Source organism: Taeniopygia guttata, chromosome Z, assembly GCF_048771995.1.
Source record: "Taeniopygia guttata chromosome Z, bTaeGut7.mat, whole genome shotgun sequence".
Taxonomy (NCBI): Eukaryota; Metazoa; Chordata; class Aves; order Passeriformes; family Estrildidae; genus Taeniopygia; species Taeniopygia guttata.
Window position 1 is genome coordinate 19,898,673 of NC_133063.1, and position 20,297 is coordinate 19,918,969.

Below are 20,297 nucleotides of genomic sequence, written 5' to 3' on the forward strand. Positions count from 1 at the left end.
AGAAGGATAATTGACTCCAGCTTGTTGATGTGACAGTCTGGTCGCAGAGTAAGAAAACTAGATAAGTTTTCCCAGAATCAGCCTGGGAGATTTTAGGGAGGTGGAGATAAACAATGATATCCAGTCATTAAAACCAGCCTTGCGGGATTTGTAATTTTCTCTTCTTCCCTTACCCATTCCCCCTCCCCCTGTGGTCCCTTGCCTGACCCTGCGTTCCCTTATCACTCCTCCTCCCTCCGTGGTCCCTTGTGACCCTTTGTTCCCTCATCACTCCCCCTCGCCACGCAGTCCATCCCTGCCCCCCCACCCCACCCCCTGCCTTTCCCATCGCGGTCTCCGGGGTTTCCCTGTCCCTATCCCCTGCCTCCTGTCCTAGTGGCCGCAGTTCATGTTTCCCCCACCACCCCCAGCACAGGGTATAGCCGACCCTCGGTCGGTTCCCCGGTGTCTCGGGAACACGCTCCCACAATAAACACGTGTGTGCACCCGAGCCCCGTGTCGCCATTTCGTCTGTTCCCGCACTAGAACTGAGCCTCGCAGAGCCGAAGGGGAAAGCGGCCACCCTCTCCTTCCCTCCTCCCGCTGTGCCTGCAGGTGCCCGCCTGGAGCCGGTCTCGCACGGCAACACAGTCTGCAGTTGGTGCTTTCCTAATATCTGTTTTCTTGTTATTCTCATAAGATTGTTTATAAATGGGAGTCTTGTTAATTAGCCAATCGGGTGAAATGTATTGATTAAATGACCAATCAGGTCCACCTGTATCGGATCAGTGTGTAAAAGAAGCAGCTCCAAGATGTGCACTTATGCCACTCAGCCTTCTGACTGACTTTTTGTTATTTCTTACTGAACAGTCACACCAACTCTTAAGTTAATGGCCCATACAAGGATCGAACCCACTATCTTGGCATTATTGGCAGAGCACCATACTCTGACCAATGGAGTTAATATCATGGCACGTTGGAAAGATCCTGTAACAAAAATACACACTTTGCATAAAAGCAACTTTATATAATCACAAATATTATAGGATTTCTCTGCAAACTGCTAGTAAGAAGGAGAGATAAACATGAAAAGAAGGAATGCAGAAGCAAAATTAATGAGACCATTTTCCTCAGTACCACTGCGGCCCAAGCACATTGCCAAATCCGTCTTCCTCTGTCCGGATATGGTCAAACCCCATCAGAAAAGTTACATGTTACATCAAAAAAAGTTACATTAGCAAAACATGTTGCATCAGTAACCTGTTTTGCTCCTAGACTAGCAGTAAAGTTTATTTTGTAGCTTAATCACTCCTAGGTCATTTGGATTTCATAATCCTGCATTTTCTCATAGCCTTTACAACAGCAGTGACCATTCCAGGTTTTTAAACACGACCACGTGTATGAGCCAGGCATGGAAGCTCTGCAAGCTGTGGCATGGACCAAATGCCACCTGGCTCCAAGACAGCTTTAAAATATTTTAAAGAAAAAATATAAAGAAAAACTAATAAACATTTCAAACAATGCTTGAGGTTTGAGACTGAATATTTTTTTTACAGTATGTGCCTTCTGGAAGCAGAATCATCAGAAATACAGCACACTCTTTCTCAATAATAAATGCTATCATCCAAAGATACAGATAATACCAGAAAAAACTGCTCCCAAATCCTGGATCTTTCAAATCCAGGAAACAGTTTCAAACTCAAAGTTTCTTTCCATCACTGAATATTTCTCCATTAAAAAAATAAGCTGAAAGGAAGCCTATTTAGCAAAATTTTCTGTTTTTTCTACAGCTCTGAGAGCTGAACAACTGTTCTAGTGGAAATAGTACCAAAAGGAAGGTCTGTAGACATCCTTCTGAATCCAGGAGTTTTGGAAACAGTTCCTCAGTACACAGATCTACAGTAACATAAATTAACATTTTTATCTCACTATTTTATTGTGACAACATTTTACAAATGCAGCCTCACAGCAGGTATGATGAGGGCAAACCTCATTTCTCTTATTTTTATGAATAGATTTGGGATCAGACACAACAAAGATGAACAGAAACTAGTCCATTAGGAGAACATTTCACATGTTTCGTTCATTCACTGCACAAAATATAGAAACCATTCTGGAGCATGTGTTTTCTTTTCAGGATTCTCCCTTTGATAACGACACATTAACCTTCAGAAAATGCACATCTTCTATTCTGACACTCACTCTAGCCCATTCTCTGTGTACAAGGCAACAGCTTCACAGGGATGTCTCCACATCAAACCAGGCCTAGTCTCAAACCAGGATGGTCTGTAAGAAGATGGGCTCAAAGCCTGGATCTTCCTACTAACAGTAGTTTATTAATGAGTCAGGAGAACATTGCAAGCTTTTCTGGCTTTGCTTTTAGAAAAATGTAATGATTGTTATCAAGATCATTGTGCATTATACCCACCCTTGCAGATTTATCAAGTGCACAGTGAGAAGACTGATAAGCTAAAAAGATTCTAAATGGACCTAACCTCTGAATTTTGAATGGTCTTCAGCATGAATGTACCATTAGGTCACATGGAGGTTGAGAGAGTTCTAGGCATAGGCTGTTTTATTTAAAAAATAAGAAAATAATTTTAAAAGGAGAAATAATTCCAAGGGGAAAAAAAATAAAAAGACAAACAAGGAAGAGCTTGCCAGTTTCAAGAAAAGGTTTGTAAAGTAAGGTATAGTCTTTATGCCTTTTTGAAGGCTGGAATATTGCCATCTTCCTTGGAGCTACTAACTTCAATAGCAGAAAACATGATCTTCATTGGTTCCGCCAGTTTAAAAAAATAAATAAATTTGGATTAATTAATCAAATTAATATTTTTTTTAAACTTTATGTGAATTTTTGTGGACTGCATCATGCATAAGGCCTGTAAAAGGTTAGTGAAAGCTCGTGATAATTCATGTGTGTACAAAGTCTTCACTGCCTATTGTTGATCTAAGATGGTAAAACCTGATTGTCTTTGCAACCAATTTTTAAAATCCTGTGTCAAGATCTATAAAACTTTTAATATTTAACTAGAGGATAGCTCATTTGACAAATGCAAAAACTTAAATCCTGAAAAATAACTAATATTTGGTTAACATCTGGAAAAAACCTGTTAAATATTTTTGGCTAAACTTCATAGTATGTTCTCCATTTAAATAAAATAAAAATTAAGGTTTTCTCTTTTTTTTTTTATTTTAATTTTTTTTTTTTAATTTTGACAAAAAGGCTTCAAGGAAAAATGTCAGTTTTGCGTAAGTGCAGAGGCCAGAGACTGGTGAAAGGCAGTGCTGGTACTTCACCACCTTTGCCACAAGGTGGCATGACGAGTATTCTTTAGGAACACAAAAGTAAAATGAAGTATTAAAAACAGCAGCAGAGGCTGAATGTGTATGGGTGATTTTTGGCAGGATGCGGGAAATGTATACATACACATACATAGATTCTTCTGCAGAGTTGTCAATCTGAAGTTTAGTATGCATAACACATGATTAACTAAACCATGTCAGCCTGTTCAGTGGTCCAGATTTAAATCACATATAGCCATACACAAAATATGGTGATCTAGGAATGGCTGATGTCTAGAGAGAGGGGAGTTAAGACAGGGCTATGAGGTCTGCAGGGTATATACAGGAGATGATTTGCAGCAGCTTAGTGAAGTATTTTATTCTTCTTTAACAAGTCTGGAATAGGCAAATGCAAGCAGTACACAAAGTACTGCTGCACATAACCCAACTATGTAGGATGATCCTCTTCCTTACCTATCTAGATTACAAATAAAAAAAAATAAAAATTAAAAAAAAATTAAAATTCTAGATTAATGTCCACTGGAATAACTGATTTGTATCTTCAGCTTCCTGGAAAATGCAATTGCTCTTTATAATGTCTGCAGATTTGTCCTAGGGCAGGTGAACATTAAGAACCAGCCCAGAACTGGCAGGACAGGAGATATGACCCAAACCCTGCGGATGAAAGCTGCATCCCACCTGGCTGCCAGCTTTCTCAAGTCCTGTAGCAACTGGAGACCATGGAATTGTGGCTTCTATGACTCATGAAAGACACAATTATCTTTTAAACTACATAATAGAATTAAAATGTGCAAATAAACACATGCAAGAGACCACCTGAGTCTGAAGGCATGAGAAGAACAAGAAAAACACTGTCAGAAGAGGAATTGAATCACCTCTGCTTCTCTTGCAAGTGTTTTTTTTATGGTTGGACTTCGGGATTTTGAAGGTCTTTTCCAGCCTCAATGATTCTATGATTCTAAGAGCTAAGGAAGTATGAATGCTTACCATGAGATGCTGCAAAAGCACAGAAAATCCTAATTTACCAAAAAGAGACTTGAACCCCTTTGGCCACAAAAAAACACATGAGAATATCCACAAGGCCAAGGAAAATGTGACTTTTTTTACTTCAGAAAAAACAGCAAGAATAGGCAAACACTTTCAAAACTTAACTGTTAGCATGAAAAGTTAGCCATGTATCTCAGTTTAGTCCCCCCAAAGAATGCTGTCTTGGTGAATGTCATCCAGCACCACCATACTTCTCACTGAAAATTTTGTGTCAGCAGGGAAGTGAGCAAGAATTAGAAAATGTAGCATTAAATAACCAAACCCAGAGCATTTACCAGAGTAAAAGCACAACCAAAGTAACAATAATGAAAAAAAAAAAAAATCAACAGTTGGAAACATTTCCAGGGATGATTTACAGCAATGTAATTTTTATTACTGGGACAGTCATTGATAATGCCATAGTTAAATTCAGATTAATCAGTACTGATTTTCAAAAGTTAAGAGAGAGGATCCTCACATAGTACAATACATACTACCCTGAAAGCCAGGACTGCTTTTTATTTCTTGCCATGATTTTCTATCATTTCCTATCAAGCTTTGATCACTTCTTTCCCATCTTTAGACACAGACACATACACACAGAGAGACAAAAAACCAAACAAAGATGAAAATCTAACCAAACAAACCAAAGCAGAAAAATCCTACCAACCAACCAAAACAATCCCAAAACCCAATGACCAAGAGAAGGCAGGCTTTGCCAGTTTCAGAACAAGGTCTGTTAATTGAGGTACAACTTTGATGTCTCCGTAGAGGCTGAAATACTAATGCACTAACAGAGCATCACCTCCGCGGTGTCCGCCGCAGCACAAACCCCGCTCCGCCCGGCCGGGCGGCACCAAACGCACTCCGCCCGCTCCCCGGCGGCGGCGGCGCGGAGCCGGGGCTGCCCCGGCGGGGCGGGGCGGTGCATGCGCGCCCGCGCTTGTTTGTCACACGGCTTATAAGGCGGGGCCGGCGGCGGCGCGGCAGCGCCTTTGTGGGGAGACGCCGCGTCGGCACCAGCGCCGCCCGCGCCGCGGCCGGGGCTCCCCGCCGCCCCCATGAGCCGCCTGTAGGGTACGCGCTGCAGCACCCCTGCGCCCCAGGGGCTCGGGGTCGGTTGTTTTTTGGGTTCCCCCTTCCCCCTTTTTTTTTCCTTAACAGTCTATTTTTCTACACTTTGCTATAAAACCATGGTGCTGGGGAAGGTGAAGAGTCTGACGATAAGCTTTGACTGTCTGAATGACAGCAATGTCCCTGTTTACTCTAGCGGGGATACAGTCTCAGGAAGGGTCAGTCTAGAAGTAACTGGGGAAATCAGAGTGAAATCTCTTAAAATCCATGCGAGGGGCCACGCTAAAGTACGTTGGACTGAATCGAGGAATGCTGGATCCAACACTGCCTATACACAGAACTACACCGAAGAAGTGGAATATTTCAACCATAAAGACATCCTGATCGGCCACGAGAGAGGTAAGGGCTGCCCTTTACTGTGCTGCTTTGCTTTTTTTATGGAAAAAAAGCACGCATCTTTGTATCACCCCGGTTTAGTCCTGTCTTTTAATAGGTGCATTGGAGAGCAGGACGTGCCCAGGGTCGTATCTTTGCGATGGAGTTACATATAGGAAATGCATTTGCAAAGTACCTGCAAGCAAGAGGACTCCCTTTGAACTACGTGCCCTTCAGCACGGCCATATATTAATATAAGTTTTTTGGGTTTTTTTTTCCCGACTGTTTTAGCTTTTATTTTTTTCCTTGGTGACATTTAGTAGGATTTGCTGTTCGTGGGGAAAAACAGCTGTAAAATTACAGCCAGATGGGCAGCGGACTTTATTGGCAGAATACTAATTGAAACACAGTGAAAGCATAAAAACCATACTTTTTGACATATGAGGGGTTCTGCTGATGCTGTTGGGCTGATAATACAATGAATTTTTCAGGATGGTTGATAATTGGCAGATAAAAGCGTCTCCCTGGCTTATTTTGACATCTCACCACCCCACGTGTAATTTTTCCCTCATTGCAATATTATGCTCGCCCTGGTAAAAAGCTTTAATTTCTTTGGGTCGCCCCTACACCCCGATGGGTAATGGGGGTCACCCCGATGTAAAGATGTGTCCGAAAAGCCCTTGATGAGGAGCAAAAGGAGGGGGAGGAGAGAGAGGGGGGGAAGCGATGTTGCGTAATGGAAGCATCTCTCCCAAAACTGGGGAGATGAGGACTTCCTGCTCCCCGCTTCCCACTCGAGCCGCCATGGTGTCCCCACGAAGTGCAGACTCCTTCCCCTGGGGGGTGCAAGCGCCAGGGCCCGGGGGTTCTCTGTGTTTTTTTATTTCTTTCTCCCCCGAACTTCGCAGCCTTTGTTCGAAGCGGTTCAATCCTGTTTGGGACCGGCTTTGTAGGAGGGGGGTGGGCCGCCCGCTCCGCGCAGATTGGCCGCAGCCGTCAGGTGGTGGCGATGACTTAATTCCCCAGTGCAAGAAAATAATGTTAAAACCCGGTTATGTAATTTTTTGGGCTGCTTGTCCCCCTTTTTTAAGTATTTTTTCCCCTGAACATACATCATATACACAGCAACGATGCGGTATTTCTCGTTCTTTCTTAAAAAATAATAAATGTAATTTTTGAACAACTCCGGGCGGCACCTAGCCCTTCACACAGTATTCCCCAGCTCAAAGCTGTAGCAGAACTCGGGCCTTTTTTTATTTTTTTTTTTTTTTCACATCTCGAGCACACCGCGCTAACGAGGTGACTTAGGGCTGCCACCGCATAGGAAATCAGTCACCTGAGCGTAACTTCCCGCGGGTTCCAAGAGCGTGGAGACGGGAGTCTGCAGCCACGCAGCAGCAGCAGCCGCCCGTGGCGGGGAGAGCACGCGTGGGAGCGGGCGGGCCGGGAGCCCCGCGGGGCCGCGTTTCCGTGCCTGCCCTCGGCGCTGCCCCGCGGCCCGGCCATGCCTGCCCTCAGCGCTGTCCCGCGGCCCGGCCGCGCCCTGATTGGCCGGCCGCGGTTTGTTGCCCTGTTGCTAAGGCGATGCCCGCCGCTGATTGGCGGGGCGCTGGCGGCGAGGGTGAGTGAGCAGGTTTCGCTGCCTGCCCCCGGCGGGCTGGGGCCGCTCCCCGAGGCGATGGCTCGGCGCAAACCCCTCAGAGAGAGAGGGGGCAGGAGGACGTGCTGCACTCCGTTTCGTCCCTGCCCCATCACCTGAGGGGTCTGCCCGGCGCGGGCGGCGGCAGGGTCCGCCCTGGGTGCGGAGCCGGCAGCGTGCGAGAGCGGCAGGGCTGGCGGCGCTCCGGTTCAGGCCGGTCGGCTCCTGCTCCAGCCCGCGCTGATTGACAGCTCAGCACTTGTTTACCGCGGCGTGGCGGGACTGCTGAGCTGGCAGGAAGGGGGGGAGCGCTGCTTTCAAGCTGGGGCTGCGCCGCTCTCCGCCAGGCTCCCCCCCACCCCAACCTCGGGAAAAAAAAAAATAAAACAAAAACAAATAAATCGTATTTATTGGAAAAAAATTAAAAAAAAAAAACCCAAACGCAAACTAACCGTATAAAAGCCCACCTTTAGGCCGACACGTTTTCTTGCTTTTTCAGCACATTTTCCTGACCTACGTTGAGTGATGTTGCGTGCTGAAGGTGTATTTATTTCCACATCTTGCTGATGGGAGGGTTTTTTTTTTTGTTTGTTTTGTTACTTCGTTTCTAAATTTTCGGTATTTGCACTGCAAGAGGTAGAGCATCGGCTCTTCTATAGGACAATAGAAACTCAGAACCCTCCTTCATGCCTCCATTAATGCTTCAGACCATCACACATAAGCTGTTCTCTTTCAATTTTTCTTGCTATAACCCCTTTAATAATTCCAGCCCTTTTTGTCTGCGAGGTGCTCAGTCATTTTTTACTCAACTTTTATTTTGACCAAGTCAGCGGTTTTCTTGTTTAATGTCAGGATAAACTGCAATTTTCTTGTGGCATTTGAAGCTGGACAAATAATCGTGACCATAAACAAGGGTCAGCATTCCTGGCATAAAACCAGAAAGCATCTGTGCTCTGTATGAGCAAGATCAAGTTAATCTATTAAAGAAAGAAAAGGTTTAGCTCTAGATAGCATTATTTGGGCAACTTGCCATTTCCTGTGTCCCTGAATCTGTTGGGTATTTTCTGGGTGCTGCTCGTATACTTACTCCTTTATCACACGTTTGTACGATTAATGTCTGGACACTGTTGCCAGGCAGGAGATACAAAGAAGCTGAATTTCTAATTTTAATCTTAAGCGCAGACTTGATGCTGTTAATGCTGGTAAAAAGCCTGCTCTAGTTCATGCTGAACAGCAGTTGAAAGCAACATTATTTCCTTTACAGACCTTGAATGGAGGCCTTGAAATGGCAGCAGTTGAAACTGTGTCACTGTGCAGAGGTAGCGTTATATTGAAACATTAACCTCTGCTTCTCTGTAAGGCGAAGCTGGTAGTCCTGCCTACCTTTCTATCAGTCGGAGTTGGTCCTGCTTTCCCCCAGTTAATAACTAATGGACTGGAGACCTTGTTTCTGGGATATTACGTTCTTTGAGTGTTGTAATATGTGAGCAAATTGCTTTTTTTCTTGGAGAGAAGCCGACACAAGGTATAACATGTATGCAGCTGGAATAGCTTGTTTTTGTTCTTTTTTAGATGATGACAATTCAGAAGAGGGCCTTCACTCCATCCATTCAGGAAGGCATGAATATGCATTCAGCTTCGAGCTTCCACAGACGTAAGTACCCACTCTCAGTCCTCCACACAGGGCTCTGCTGCCCACCCACCTGACTAAAACTCCTGCTTTGGGTGGAGGGGAAACCTTTTCAATGGTAGTAGGAATTGTGCTCGTAACATGCAGTAGAGAACATAATCTCATTAAACTGAAGAGGTTGCTTTTACACTGATATACCCATCTTTTATTTAAAAAAAATTCCACGAAGAAGGAGCTTACTGCTGCCCAGTTGCTCACTTTCATTTTACCAAGTCTTACTGACTGACTAGATATTCCAGTATATTACCCCTTCTTAAGAGGAGGGAGGGGAATTTGAACTGTTGCTTAAGTCCTGCAGAGTGGCTGAAATACCTTCTAACTCAACCATTTACTGGAGTTATGCAGACCAGCAGATCTAGAGACTACATCACAGTGGAATTGTTTGGGCTCAAGTCTGAACAGATGTGGCAAGTGTACTTAGATTTCAACAAAAGAGGAGGTTGTTCTTATTCAGATAGGATCTGTGTAGCCAGGGTGGCTATTTATGCAGAAAGCTTGGATGGAAACAAACTTAAGAATGGGTGAATAAAGTAAGAAGAATTTTCCTACCAAAAAACATTTTTTTCAGAAAACAAAGGCAAAGCAAGAGTAAGAGCAGAAGTTTGTTCTGGTAAGATAAAAATTGTTGCCCCACTCCTGTGTGAAATATGTAACACGGGCACTGTAGATGTAAGATTGGACGTAGTAGAGTTGGAAATACGGAAATGAGCTAAAAATACAAGTTCCTGAAAAATCAAATACACAGGAAAAGAGGGAGTATGAGTATGGATGAAAAATGAGCCTTTTCCTGTAAAAGGCAAGTAGTGGGCATTAAAAATTTAAAAGCCGCTGAAAATTTGGCAGTTTTATGTGAAGTAAGCTCACTGCCTAATAATAAAGTTGTTTATTAGAAGTGCTGGTTTTAGCAGAATGTGTACATGGTAAACAATTTTACAGTTTCAAAGTGAATAGCACAGGACTTCTGCATTGTTTCAGTAAGATTTTCTGGGAAGATCTGTGAACATGGAGATTTTAAAGACAATTTGGCATTCTGTGAAAATCTCAACATTTAGGCCAGTACTGATTTTCCCTTGAGTTTAAAAGGGGATACAAAAAAAAAAAATCCCAAACCCAAAACATTAAAAGTGTGAACATGAAATGCATAGCTTGAAGTGAAACAGCCAAATAGCAAAATATCACAAGCATTGTGATATTGAATCATTGATTGTTTCTAAGTGTCACAAAAGAATAGCTGTTAACCCAGTTTTTAATAATACTGGAAAAACAAAGAGTGATATTAAAAGCCTGAACTTTGATGCTGCCTACTTACTTACTATTTTGTGTCCATAGAATATTTCCAAAGCTGACGTAAGCTTCAGAGCAACAGTGGAAAGATGTGCATCATCCTTACTGATTTTTCTTCTACAGAATATAGGACAGAATGAAAAACTGAAGTTTTAATTGCATTATTAGGGAAAAAAACTAAACATTTCAAATGTGCAAATACTGAAGTCAAACCTGTAACTGAAAGAATAATACTAGTAAAGCACTAGCATGGCTAGTATTACTCTCTAGGGAAAATACGGAAATGTTACAAATACTTTGGTTTAATGTATATATAACAGTATATTCAGAACATAGTAAATTACCAAAAAATACTTATAAAAATAAAGACAATAAGTTACAGAAACTACTGTTAATTGGAAATAATTGAACTTTAAAGATACTTTATCTTTCATTTTATGATACTACAGTAAAAAAGGCAGTGTTTGCAGGACTGAAAAAACTACCTGCATCATCTTTCCTCCAGCTTCTAAAATAGACTTCTTTCATTTGACAAATTCCAGAGTAGTCTGCATGATTTTGTATGTGCACGTATATATAAATACATATATGTGTACATTCTTATGTATTATAAATGTTTTAAGCTGTCTCATCAGGGTAGAGAAAGATTAGAAGGTGCTCAAAATAGCCTCTCTTCAGAACTCCGTGTTGTAATATTTACTCTGCTTAAGGTGAACTTAACTATGGAAGTGCTGAGTTACAGCTAAAATTAACCTGATGTTGAGCTACTGTAAATAATACACAGTGATTTACAAAAGGCAGTATCCAAAACTATAATTGGTTGATATTAATGGTAATTCTAAATTGTTAGTCAAAAGGGCATACTTTACTGTAGATGTGGAAGTGGCCTCTTGAGTTAAAGAAAATCTGAGCTCTCCTGGCATTTTCTAGTACAATTCTTTAATTGATTCCTAAAACCTATGAAAAACTATAGGAGGATAGATTGGAGATGATTTTTTTCTCTCATCTTTAATCTAGATTTTTTTCTGAGATACTCTACATTAAGTACTACAGTGCATTAAAAATGCAGTTCTAGATACTAATCACTGACTTGATCAATTGTATCATTATGAGACAGAAAGACTTTACTCAGTTCTGACCTTTGTGTCCTGCACAGACCACTTGCTACCTCATTCGAAGGCAGACATGGCAGTGTGCGCTATTGGGTGAAAGCCGAATTGCATAGGCCTTGGTTTCTACCAGTAAAATTAAAGAAGGAATTTACAGTCTTTGAACATATAGATATCAACACTCCTTCATTACTGGTAAGAATTGACAGAATTCGTTTTTTGTTTCTGGCATAAAAAAATAATGAAGTTTAATCATTGAAACAATTGCCATATCTAATTTTACCTAATGCATTACCTAATACTTACCTGATACTTAGTTACAGCCAATCTTTAAAATATTACATTGGTTCTGCAACTCTGTAAGTACTGGCATTTTGAAAGCTACATTTTCGTCTCCTTGGAGTTGCTTTACTGTTAAGATGCATAAAATGTTTTTGCCAATTTAAATTTATACTAAATTGTTAAGTGTGAGTAAGAAGGAAAATTTCAAGAACTGTCCTTCTTTGATTCTGAATAAAGAACAGTGAAACTTAAAAGAATTAGTGTGACAGACTGCAAACTTAAAAATGCAAAGGAAATAATGTACTGGTGTGCATAATTGATAATTTTCATATGGATAGTTTTCTACCAATGGGGAGAAATTATCACAATGGTCTATAATATTTTTCTGAAATATAATTTCATTAAAATAATTTCAGCAGCATAACTCCTTTCAATGAGGATGTATTTGAATTCAATCAGACCTAAAACTCTATTTCCCCCCACCCCCCCGCCACTATTCTTCAAATTCACCCCCCATGGAGAGGGGGAAAAAAAAAATCTCAAAATCCATTGAAATAGGTTTCTTGTGTGTATGGGTGAAAAACTAGACTTAGAAGGGGACACTGGCCATGCGCAAATTCCATTAAAATCAAAAGACTCTCATTTGACTTTAATGGGCTTTGGATCAAGTCCTTAATCCTGGTATCTTGTAAAATAACAAAGTCTGTTTAATACAGATGAAACAGGATCATTTTGAAACGGGAAATAGCAGGAGTTAAGGTTACTGTACTTTACCTTAGTTACTGTCTCTGAATGCTGTATAAAGATAGATGTTCTAGTTTACTGGTAAATTAAAAGCTATTCAGCAGTATGGTGGGATATGTAGGCTATAAAGCCTTTCCTTAAGCTGTGCTAAATTTATTTATGTATAAAAACTAGTTTTAAGTGTAACTGCAGTATGAAGTGTAACAAAAAAGCACTGTTAATAAGTATGGAATGAGAATAAAGCTTATAGTTTGCACAGTGCAATTTGCTTGAGGTTTCTCCTTCTAAATAAAACTAGATATGCTTAACAAAATGCACATAAAGTATATAATAACTTTTTTGTGTTGATTAAAACAGATTAAAAGAATCATGTAGCACTCTATTAAATGGTAAATATTGTTCTTTTCTTGCAGTCACCCCAAGCAGGCACAAAAGAAAAAACTCTCTGTTGTTGGTTTTGTACCTCAGGCCCAATATCCTTAAGTGCCAAAATTGAAAGGAAGGGCTACACCCCAGGTACGTAACAGAAGTAATTATAGGAAATGTTTTTCCTTCCCTTTTAAAATGACAGTGTCTACTTAGCTGCTGTTATATAAAAGAAATACTTAAACTCTTCTTACCATTTTGGTTTGCATTCATCTGTCTTGCTAGTTTAAACGACTGATTTTGTTAGCTTGTTCTGTCTCCATATTGTTAAAGAACATCTGCTTTTATTGGGCCTGTGCATTTTTCTGTTAGATTTACCTCATGGTGACCTTATTCCTGCTAGCATCAGTGGATGTTGTTCAAAGTGTGGAGCATTGCTAGCAGCATCCATTTCCTTGTAACAGTACACAGTATGTGGCAATTTGCTTCACTTGCCTTGCAAATAAATACAAAAAACAAAATGTTGCTTTCTTTCAGGTGAATCAATTCAGATCTTTGCTGAGATTGAGAACTGCTCTTCCCGTGTGGTGGTGCCAAAGGCAGCCATTTACCAAACACAGGCATTTTATGCCAAAGGGAAAATGAAGGAAGTCAAACAGCTTGTTGCCAGCCTGCGTGGAGAATCCTTGTCATCTGGCAAAACAGAAACCTGGAATGGCAAACAGTTGAAAATTCCACCTGTTTCTCCTTCAATCCTTGACTGTAGTATAATCCGTGTGGAGTATTCACTGATGGTATGTTTCGTTGTTTCATTGGAGTATGAGTAGTTTCCATGGCTCCTTGCAAATTGTTAACAAAGCATTGTGAACTGCTTACTAGTTACATAGCCTAGCATTAGGTGTCCAGACAAGAATTCTATAAGTAAATTCAGTTTAAATCTTGCATGTTCTAAGGAAATGTGTTATGAGTATGTGGCATTTCCATGTGAGGACTTGTGTTAGGAATATAGAGCTGCCTTTGTCTGGGAGGGCTATTTGTCTCCATAGGGACACTGGCTCTGAAAGAAACAAAATGAAATTTCAAACCCCTGTGAAAAATTACATGGCTGGAGCTTTTAGTCTAATGATTCAAAAGTGCTCATACAAACCTATTTTTGATCTATGCTTTTTTATTGTTCTTTAGGTATATGTGGATATTCCTGGCGCCATGGATTTATTCCTTAACTTGCCACTGGTCATTGGCACCATTCCTCTACACCCGTTTGGTAGCAGAACATCAAGTGTAAGCAGCCAGTGTAGCATGAACATGAATTGGCTTGGTCTGACACTGCCTGAAAGACCAGAAGGTAACCTGACAAAACAAGTCTGTTTCACTTTTGGTGTGCTTTATTCATTGCTGTCACGCAAGCAAGACACAAATTATTACATCCTTCATAATAAGGTCCATAGAAGGTCCAGCATTCTTTGTGGATGTTTCCTTGCTACCTGCTTGCTCTCTGTAGAAGAACGGAGTTCCCCTCTTTGCCTTCCTCTATCAGGTGTAGAAGCTGTGGAATCCAGCTGCTTGGAACCTGGTAGAAGTGAAACATTGTACCTGGGCAGAATTAATTCTGCCTCCAGTATCCCAACTGTACCCTTGGTTGTAACCTGTCAGAGTAGCAGTTAAGGTGACATTTATCATCCTTAGTAGCCGAGAGACTGTGAAAGGATAATGTAATTAATTTCAACGGGAATCTCCATTGTCAAAGGAGAAGCTCTGTAGCTTCTTTCTCTTTGCATATAAACATCTGGGGTTTTTTTGCATTCTGAGTATGCTTTAAATTTGAAGGTGATAATTAGGCCACAATGAATAAAGGTCAGTCTGCTGCTGGATTTGAGCATAGTTGGAAAATAAAGTATAGCAACCTACTCTCTTTTTCATGTTCAATTAACTGTGTAAAAATCACAGAAGTAATTTATCTAAATGCTGGTCCATTTTACAGTATAAAAGTTTAATATTTATCATATGTTTTGACATGCATAAGAACTTGTTGTTCGAACTGCGTGTGCCTTTTCCCTGCAGCACCTCCCAGCTATGCAGAAGTGGTTACGGAGGAACAACGGCAGTCCAGCCTTGCACCCTTAGGTGTTTGTGATGACTTTGAGAGAGTGCTTCCAGGACCACTGTTTGCATACATCCAGGAGTTTCGTTTTCTGCCTCCACCCCTTTATTCAGAAGTAGGTACCTAAGAATATAATTATGAATGCACTGTTTTTCTGAATTCTGTCATGTAGAATAAATGTAAGAAAATCTTTCTATTTTATGAAAACAAGGACAAATAAGCAAAAATATAAAAAGGGGAAAAGTAACTTAGTTTTAGCAAAGTTCAGGCAAATTGCATCAAAAAATTTCCAGGATTCTTCACTATTCTAATGCTTCATAGAGATTCCAAAATTGTTTTGCACTCTTTCAGCAACTTTAATTAAAGTTATATTGCATTATATATGTAATGCATGACATTACTGAATACCAATGTTTTGAGTCTATAGATGCACAACAAACTGGTTTTCAACTCAACTCTCTAAAAGTACTCAGTATTTTTAGTTCTTTGTATGTATTATTTTCAGAATTTCCATGCAGAGAAGATACAAAGGTTTATTTTCTGACTCAGGTTTCTCTAAATGCACAGTTCAAACATTTCTGTCGGCAAGTTAAGTTCTGTGAAAGTCACTCCATAACTAGGACACAAGTTCAGGCTTCAAAACCTTCAAAAGCCATGTTTATATTTTTCAGGGAAAAGCAGTGGTATAGGACAAAATAGAGTAATGTCCTTTGGGTAAATCTTGCCTGGATCCACCCACTCTTGATTGTTTCTTTTCCTCTTGAAGCACTTAACCTGCCAGTGAATGAGTGAGTGGCATGGTTTTTGTGTCTCTTCTAGAACATAAACCTAGAATACTCTGGGGCTTTTCATTTTACGTACTTTAAATATTTAGAAGTAAGCTTTTCCTTAGTTCTAAAAAATACCTTTTTAAAATAACTGACCAAACTATATAGTGTCCACTTAAAATATAGTTCCTATTGTATTTTGGAGATCTAAGTTAGAAACCATGTTCTTCACCTCCTTCCTTTTGTTCAAAAGGAAGAGGAGGTAATGCGTGGTACACATGAACTTCTGAAATATTTTATGGGGTTTTTCAGGATTCATTACTTATAAATTAAGTAGAAGAACTTTTTGCAAATAACTTTGTGCCTTTTTAAGTAAAATGTCTCCCAAAATCAATTTAGTATTTTAAGTTACATATTAGAGTGATGAGTCTGGTTGTCTTCTTACTATGCAAAAAATAATTTAGAACCTTTGTGCTACTATAGCAGATTCTGTACAAATTTTTTTTACATGTTTGTGCTTATTCTTAAGCTACCATCAACATGCAGTTTAAAATGTTTCACTCTACTTAGTAATTTGCAATTCAAAGTTTTATCTAATTTTTAGAGATACTTCAGTTTCCTGAGTAACTTTTGGATTGAGAATACCATTTATCTCTGACTGTCTTGGACTTAAAAATTTCAGTGTTTGGATCAATTTATTTCCTAGCAATCAGTTCTAAAAATACCTTGGGTTGTTGTGGTTTTTTATCTTTTGTTTAGATTGATCCAAACCCAGATCAACCCACAGATGACAGACCATCTTGCCCTTCTCGTTGAAAGAATCCATAAGAAGCTGACTTGACTTGGGTTTGGAATCGTACCTGCCGTGTTGAAGGTCAAGGCATCATAGTGGAGACACACTTTCAAAGAAAGTGGGTTTACTCTTGCCTGTGTGGTGAATAAATGAAAACAACCTGTGATTATGCTTTGAAGCCTACAGTAACATTGTAGGACTGCTCCACATGCTTGAAGAACTGAGCTTTCCCCCCCTCCCTCTTAAATACTGGCACATACTAGGAGCAGCCTTACTAACCTACAGTCATGTGTGTCCAAACACTCAAACCACATTAAGAGAGGTTTGGCTTCCTCTTACAATTTGGAAATTTGCACATGCTTATTGCTTACATTGTGCGGTTCAGTGTCACTACAGCTTTTTCTCATTTATGTCGGACAGTTGTTAGCCCTTTCTTATGTCTTGTGGTCCGCACAATAAGGAGCAAAAGAAAGCTTTGACAAAAAAGAAAGAAAGAAGCAAACAAAAAACCCAACAGCAAGAGACTTTGACAAATGCACTGACTTTTCTTTTTTTTTTTAATTTAATGTAGCCTGGACTTTACCTGCATATGCACATGCTCAGAATTGTCCTAGTAGGCTGATCATGTATCACCTCTTCAGCTTGGATCCTATTCTGGATTTATTTTACAAACATCAAATGCCTTCAAGCCAATCCTTCTTGCTGTATGTTTTGCAGCCTACTGTAGTAAATAAGCAACAAGATATGGGGATAGGGTGGGAGGGTGAAGAGTTAGAAAGAAACTAATAGACTTTGTCAAGATTGTATACTTTCTTGATTTCTTTTAAGAATTTGTTGCCTTTCTACTATTATCGCAAAGCAGCATTTTGTTACAGACTGCCTAAAAATCACTTAATCTCAGGTGAACTCATCACTTGCCAAACTGTTGGAATGCTATTTGTTTTTTTTACATTGCACTGTTTAGTTCTTTTTTTGTTTTGTGTTTGTGTTTGTTTTTTGTTCTTTACTTGAGAGGGAGATCTGGAATAAGGACATACACAAAAGTTACAAAACCCTCCTCATTCCCATTTCTCTTTCTGCATTATAAAAAAAAGATGTTCAAGTTGTGAAGCTCTAAAAGAAAGGCATAAATGAAAGCAGCACCAGCAGACACCAGCTTTTCCTCAAAAGATTCTTAAAAGGAAGTGGTCGTACACTGCCTAGGATTCACAGACAAACCAATACTTCAAGTGGTAGGGATAGGAAGGGAAAGTAAATTTATTTTTATATATAGCTACTTAATCACCAAAAATTCTATATGTGATGGGTGTAATAGAAAGTATATTTCAAATTGCAGGAAAAAGCTGCTTTTATGCTAAGAGCTCAGTTTGTGCACTTTGTATTACCTTCAGGGTTTATGATACTGTACAAGATTACAAGTGTAATTAAAGTGAGAAAGATCCATGTTACCAGCCGTACCTAAATATGAGTTAGCTGGAAGTGCTTTGATAACTGCATCTTCTGTGACACTCTCAAGAGCTTTAAAACAAACAGAACCTTGAATTATACCATGTATTCATGCAGAATGTAAGAAAACATATGGAAAGAGCATTTGCCTTTGAGTATGCCCCAGGAAAAATAGTGCAATGAAGCCATTGCCTGTGCTAACAAATACCAGTGCTTACATGCTAGAGATGTACAATGGAAGTCAACTTTGTTCTTCAGAAACTGTGGAAACAGATCACTGACAAAGGGACACCATTCTGGTCTTGGCTGTTTGAACAAATCAAGATCTAATCCATCAAATACTTGTCTCCTTGTGCAGTAAAAAAACTCTGAAGAGAGTGGGAGAGAGGAGGTTGGTGTTTCTGCATGGTGCTCATTTTTAAAAACCTTTGCCTTGTTTTTAAGGCTTCATAAATGTGACAAAATAGGCTTTTCCATAAGTGGCCTTTATGAGAACATGAAATATCATTCATGTTTCAAAAATGACAACAGGGTGATAAAATATAAATGAGTCGCGTTTTAAGTGATTCAGTTAAAAGGCTTGGGTTTGGAGCGGGAATATTGGCAAAGAAGGAAATTGGATGATGTTACTAGGCCAATTTTGTGGATGTCCCTTCCCTCTACCCTCTCCAACCAGACAATTTTTAAAGCTGATGGGATCGTTGGTATAAAAGGGCATTTGGTGGTTTTACTTTTTTTTCCTTTTTTGTTGTTTTTACAGACTAGGGAACAATTCCTGATATATACAGCATTAAAGTACTTACCACAATACAATGGAAAATTGCATATGAGGCAGGATTGACCAATATCATAGTAATTCACTTGGCATTACAGTCTTTATGATTAGAATGAAAAATTGTATAAGTTTATCAAATAAAGACTTCCATTTTAAATTACTCAGAGGTGTTGCTCTCCCACAAATATTGGTCAATTCACAGCATTATAAAACTTGAGGTTCACAGTTGAAACCCAGTATTTGATAGAGAATTATGAATTAGGAAAAAGTAAGTAAAATCCAAACATTAGAGAAACAAAGTGCAATATTAAATGTTTGCTTTATAGATTATATTCTATGGCTGTTTGAACTTTTTTTTTGTTTTTAGTTTTGGTGCTGAATATGTCCTTGTAGACTCTTGTTTTAAGAAAACAGTATGTGGAAAACAAGTTTAATTTTTCCTATTGCTCTTCCTTGTGAAAAATAAACTTTTGTAAAAAAAAAAGGTTTTAAATGTTGTATCTATGTGTAAAATAAAAAAACACAAGTATTACATAATATAGGAACTTAGTGTGGGAAAACATGTATTGCTTTCTCAAAAAATAGAGAAAAACTATTTCTAGAACTATACCGCTGAGTACCGCTGGAGTCTAGTTTTGGGATCCTGTCTCTTATTTACATCACTGAGCTCATGGGGCCAGGTCCCAGATAAGAAATGCCTTTTTAGGACTCTGTATCACATTACAGCTGCAGTGACCCTGTTTTGAGCTGTCTGGTCCTTTGCCTGAGGAGGTGACACAAATTTTGGGGAGTAGGAGGGAGAGGTCTAGTTTCAAAGGTCTAGTTTGCAGATGGAACTTTGATGTGAAGTTTGTTGCTTTGGGGTGTAGAAAATGTCCTTTGCTGTTCCCTTGGAAATAAGGAGACGTGGAAGTGTGTGCCCTGTGTAGTGCTGTTGAGGCTCCCCAGTGTGCCAGCAGCATGGCAGTGCTGCCGTATGTCCTGTATGCTATGCATGGGCAAAATGGATTGTCATCATCCTTCAGGATCAGCATGTCATTTGACCTGTGAGAAGCTCAGGGGCTTGAGTGGCAGGCTTGCCCTCTGCACCTCTGTTGGTGTTTCGGTACTGGGCCATGATGTTCCCACAGTACTGTATTTTCAGGCATGCAGCTGCTAATGTGGGTGACACACTGATCCAACACCCTACATAATACAACCAATAGGACCTCCTGTCTAAACAGACTATTTCAGCTTAATTTTGAGTTTGTTTTTGGTGAAGAATTCAGACAGACTTAATTTCCTCCTTATTAATAGCATTGTTAATAATATTCGCCTAAATTCAGGTTAAAACCAATAAATGTGACGCTTGTAATTTTGCTAATCTGCTTGGAGATGTGTTACTGCGTATAACCTCTGCTTGCAAAGAAGGATGATGCAGCTTTCCCTAATTGCCCTACCAGTGGGCTAGGGAGGAAAGTCACAAGAGTCAAGTGAGAAAACTAATGAGTTGACATAAAGACAGTTTAATAAAATAAAAGCCACAGACACAAAGCATACCA

The 20,297-nt window shown here is 39.9% G+C and overlaps 1 protein-coding gene across 1 annotated transcript; it reads left to right on the plus strand.

The window, feature by feature from the left end:
• Window positions 1–5,302: 5,302 nt before the first annotated feature.
• On the plus strand, window positions 5,303–19,301 carry ARRDC3 (arrestin domain containing 3). The gene is made up of 8 exons (XM_002188518.7): window positions 5,303–5,784; window positions 8,972–9,053; window positions 11,530–11,677; window positions 12,922–13,024; window positions 13,412–13,668; window positions 14,057–14,219; window positions 14,936–15,090; window positions 16,502–19,301. The coding sequence occupies exons 1-8, from the start codon at window positions 5,505–5,507 to the stop codon at window positions 16,556–16,558; spliced, it is 1,245 nt and encodes a 414-aa protein (XP_002188554.1). The 5' UTR covers window positions 5,303–5,504; the 3' UTR covers window positions 16,559–19,301.
• The last annotated feature ends 996 nt before the right edge of the window (window positions 19,302–20,297 follow it).

Bases quoted from the DNA above. Each gene is read 5' to 3' on its own strand.
- ARRDC3 (XM_002188518.7), top strand. From the start codon at position 5,505: ATGGTGCTGGGGAAGGTGAAGAGTCTGACGATAAGCTTTGACTGTCTG. The intron at 13,669-14,056 runs GTATGTTTCGTT...ATTGTTCTTTAG, and splicing joins GTGTGGAGTATTCACTGATG to GTATATGTGGATATTCCTGG. The intron at 15,091-16,501 runs GTAGGTACCTAA...TCTTTTGTTTAG, and splicing joins CTCCACCCCTTTATTCAGAA to ATTGATCCAAACCCAGATCA.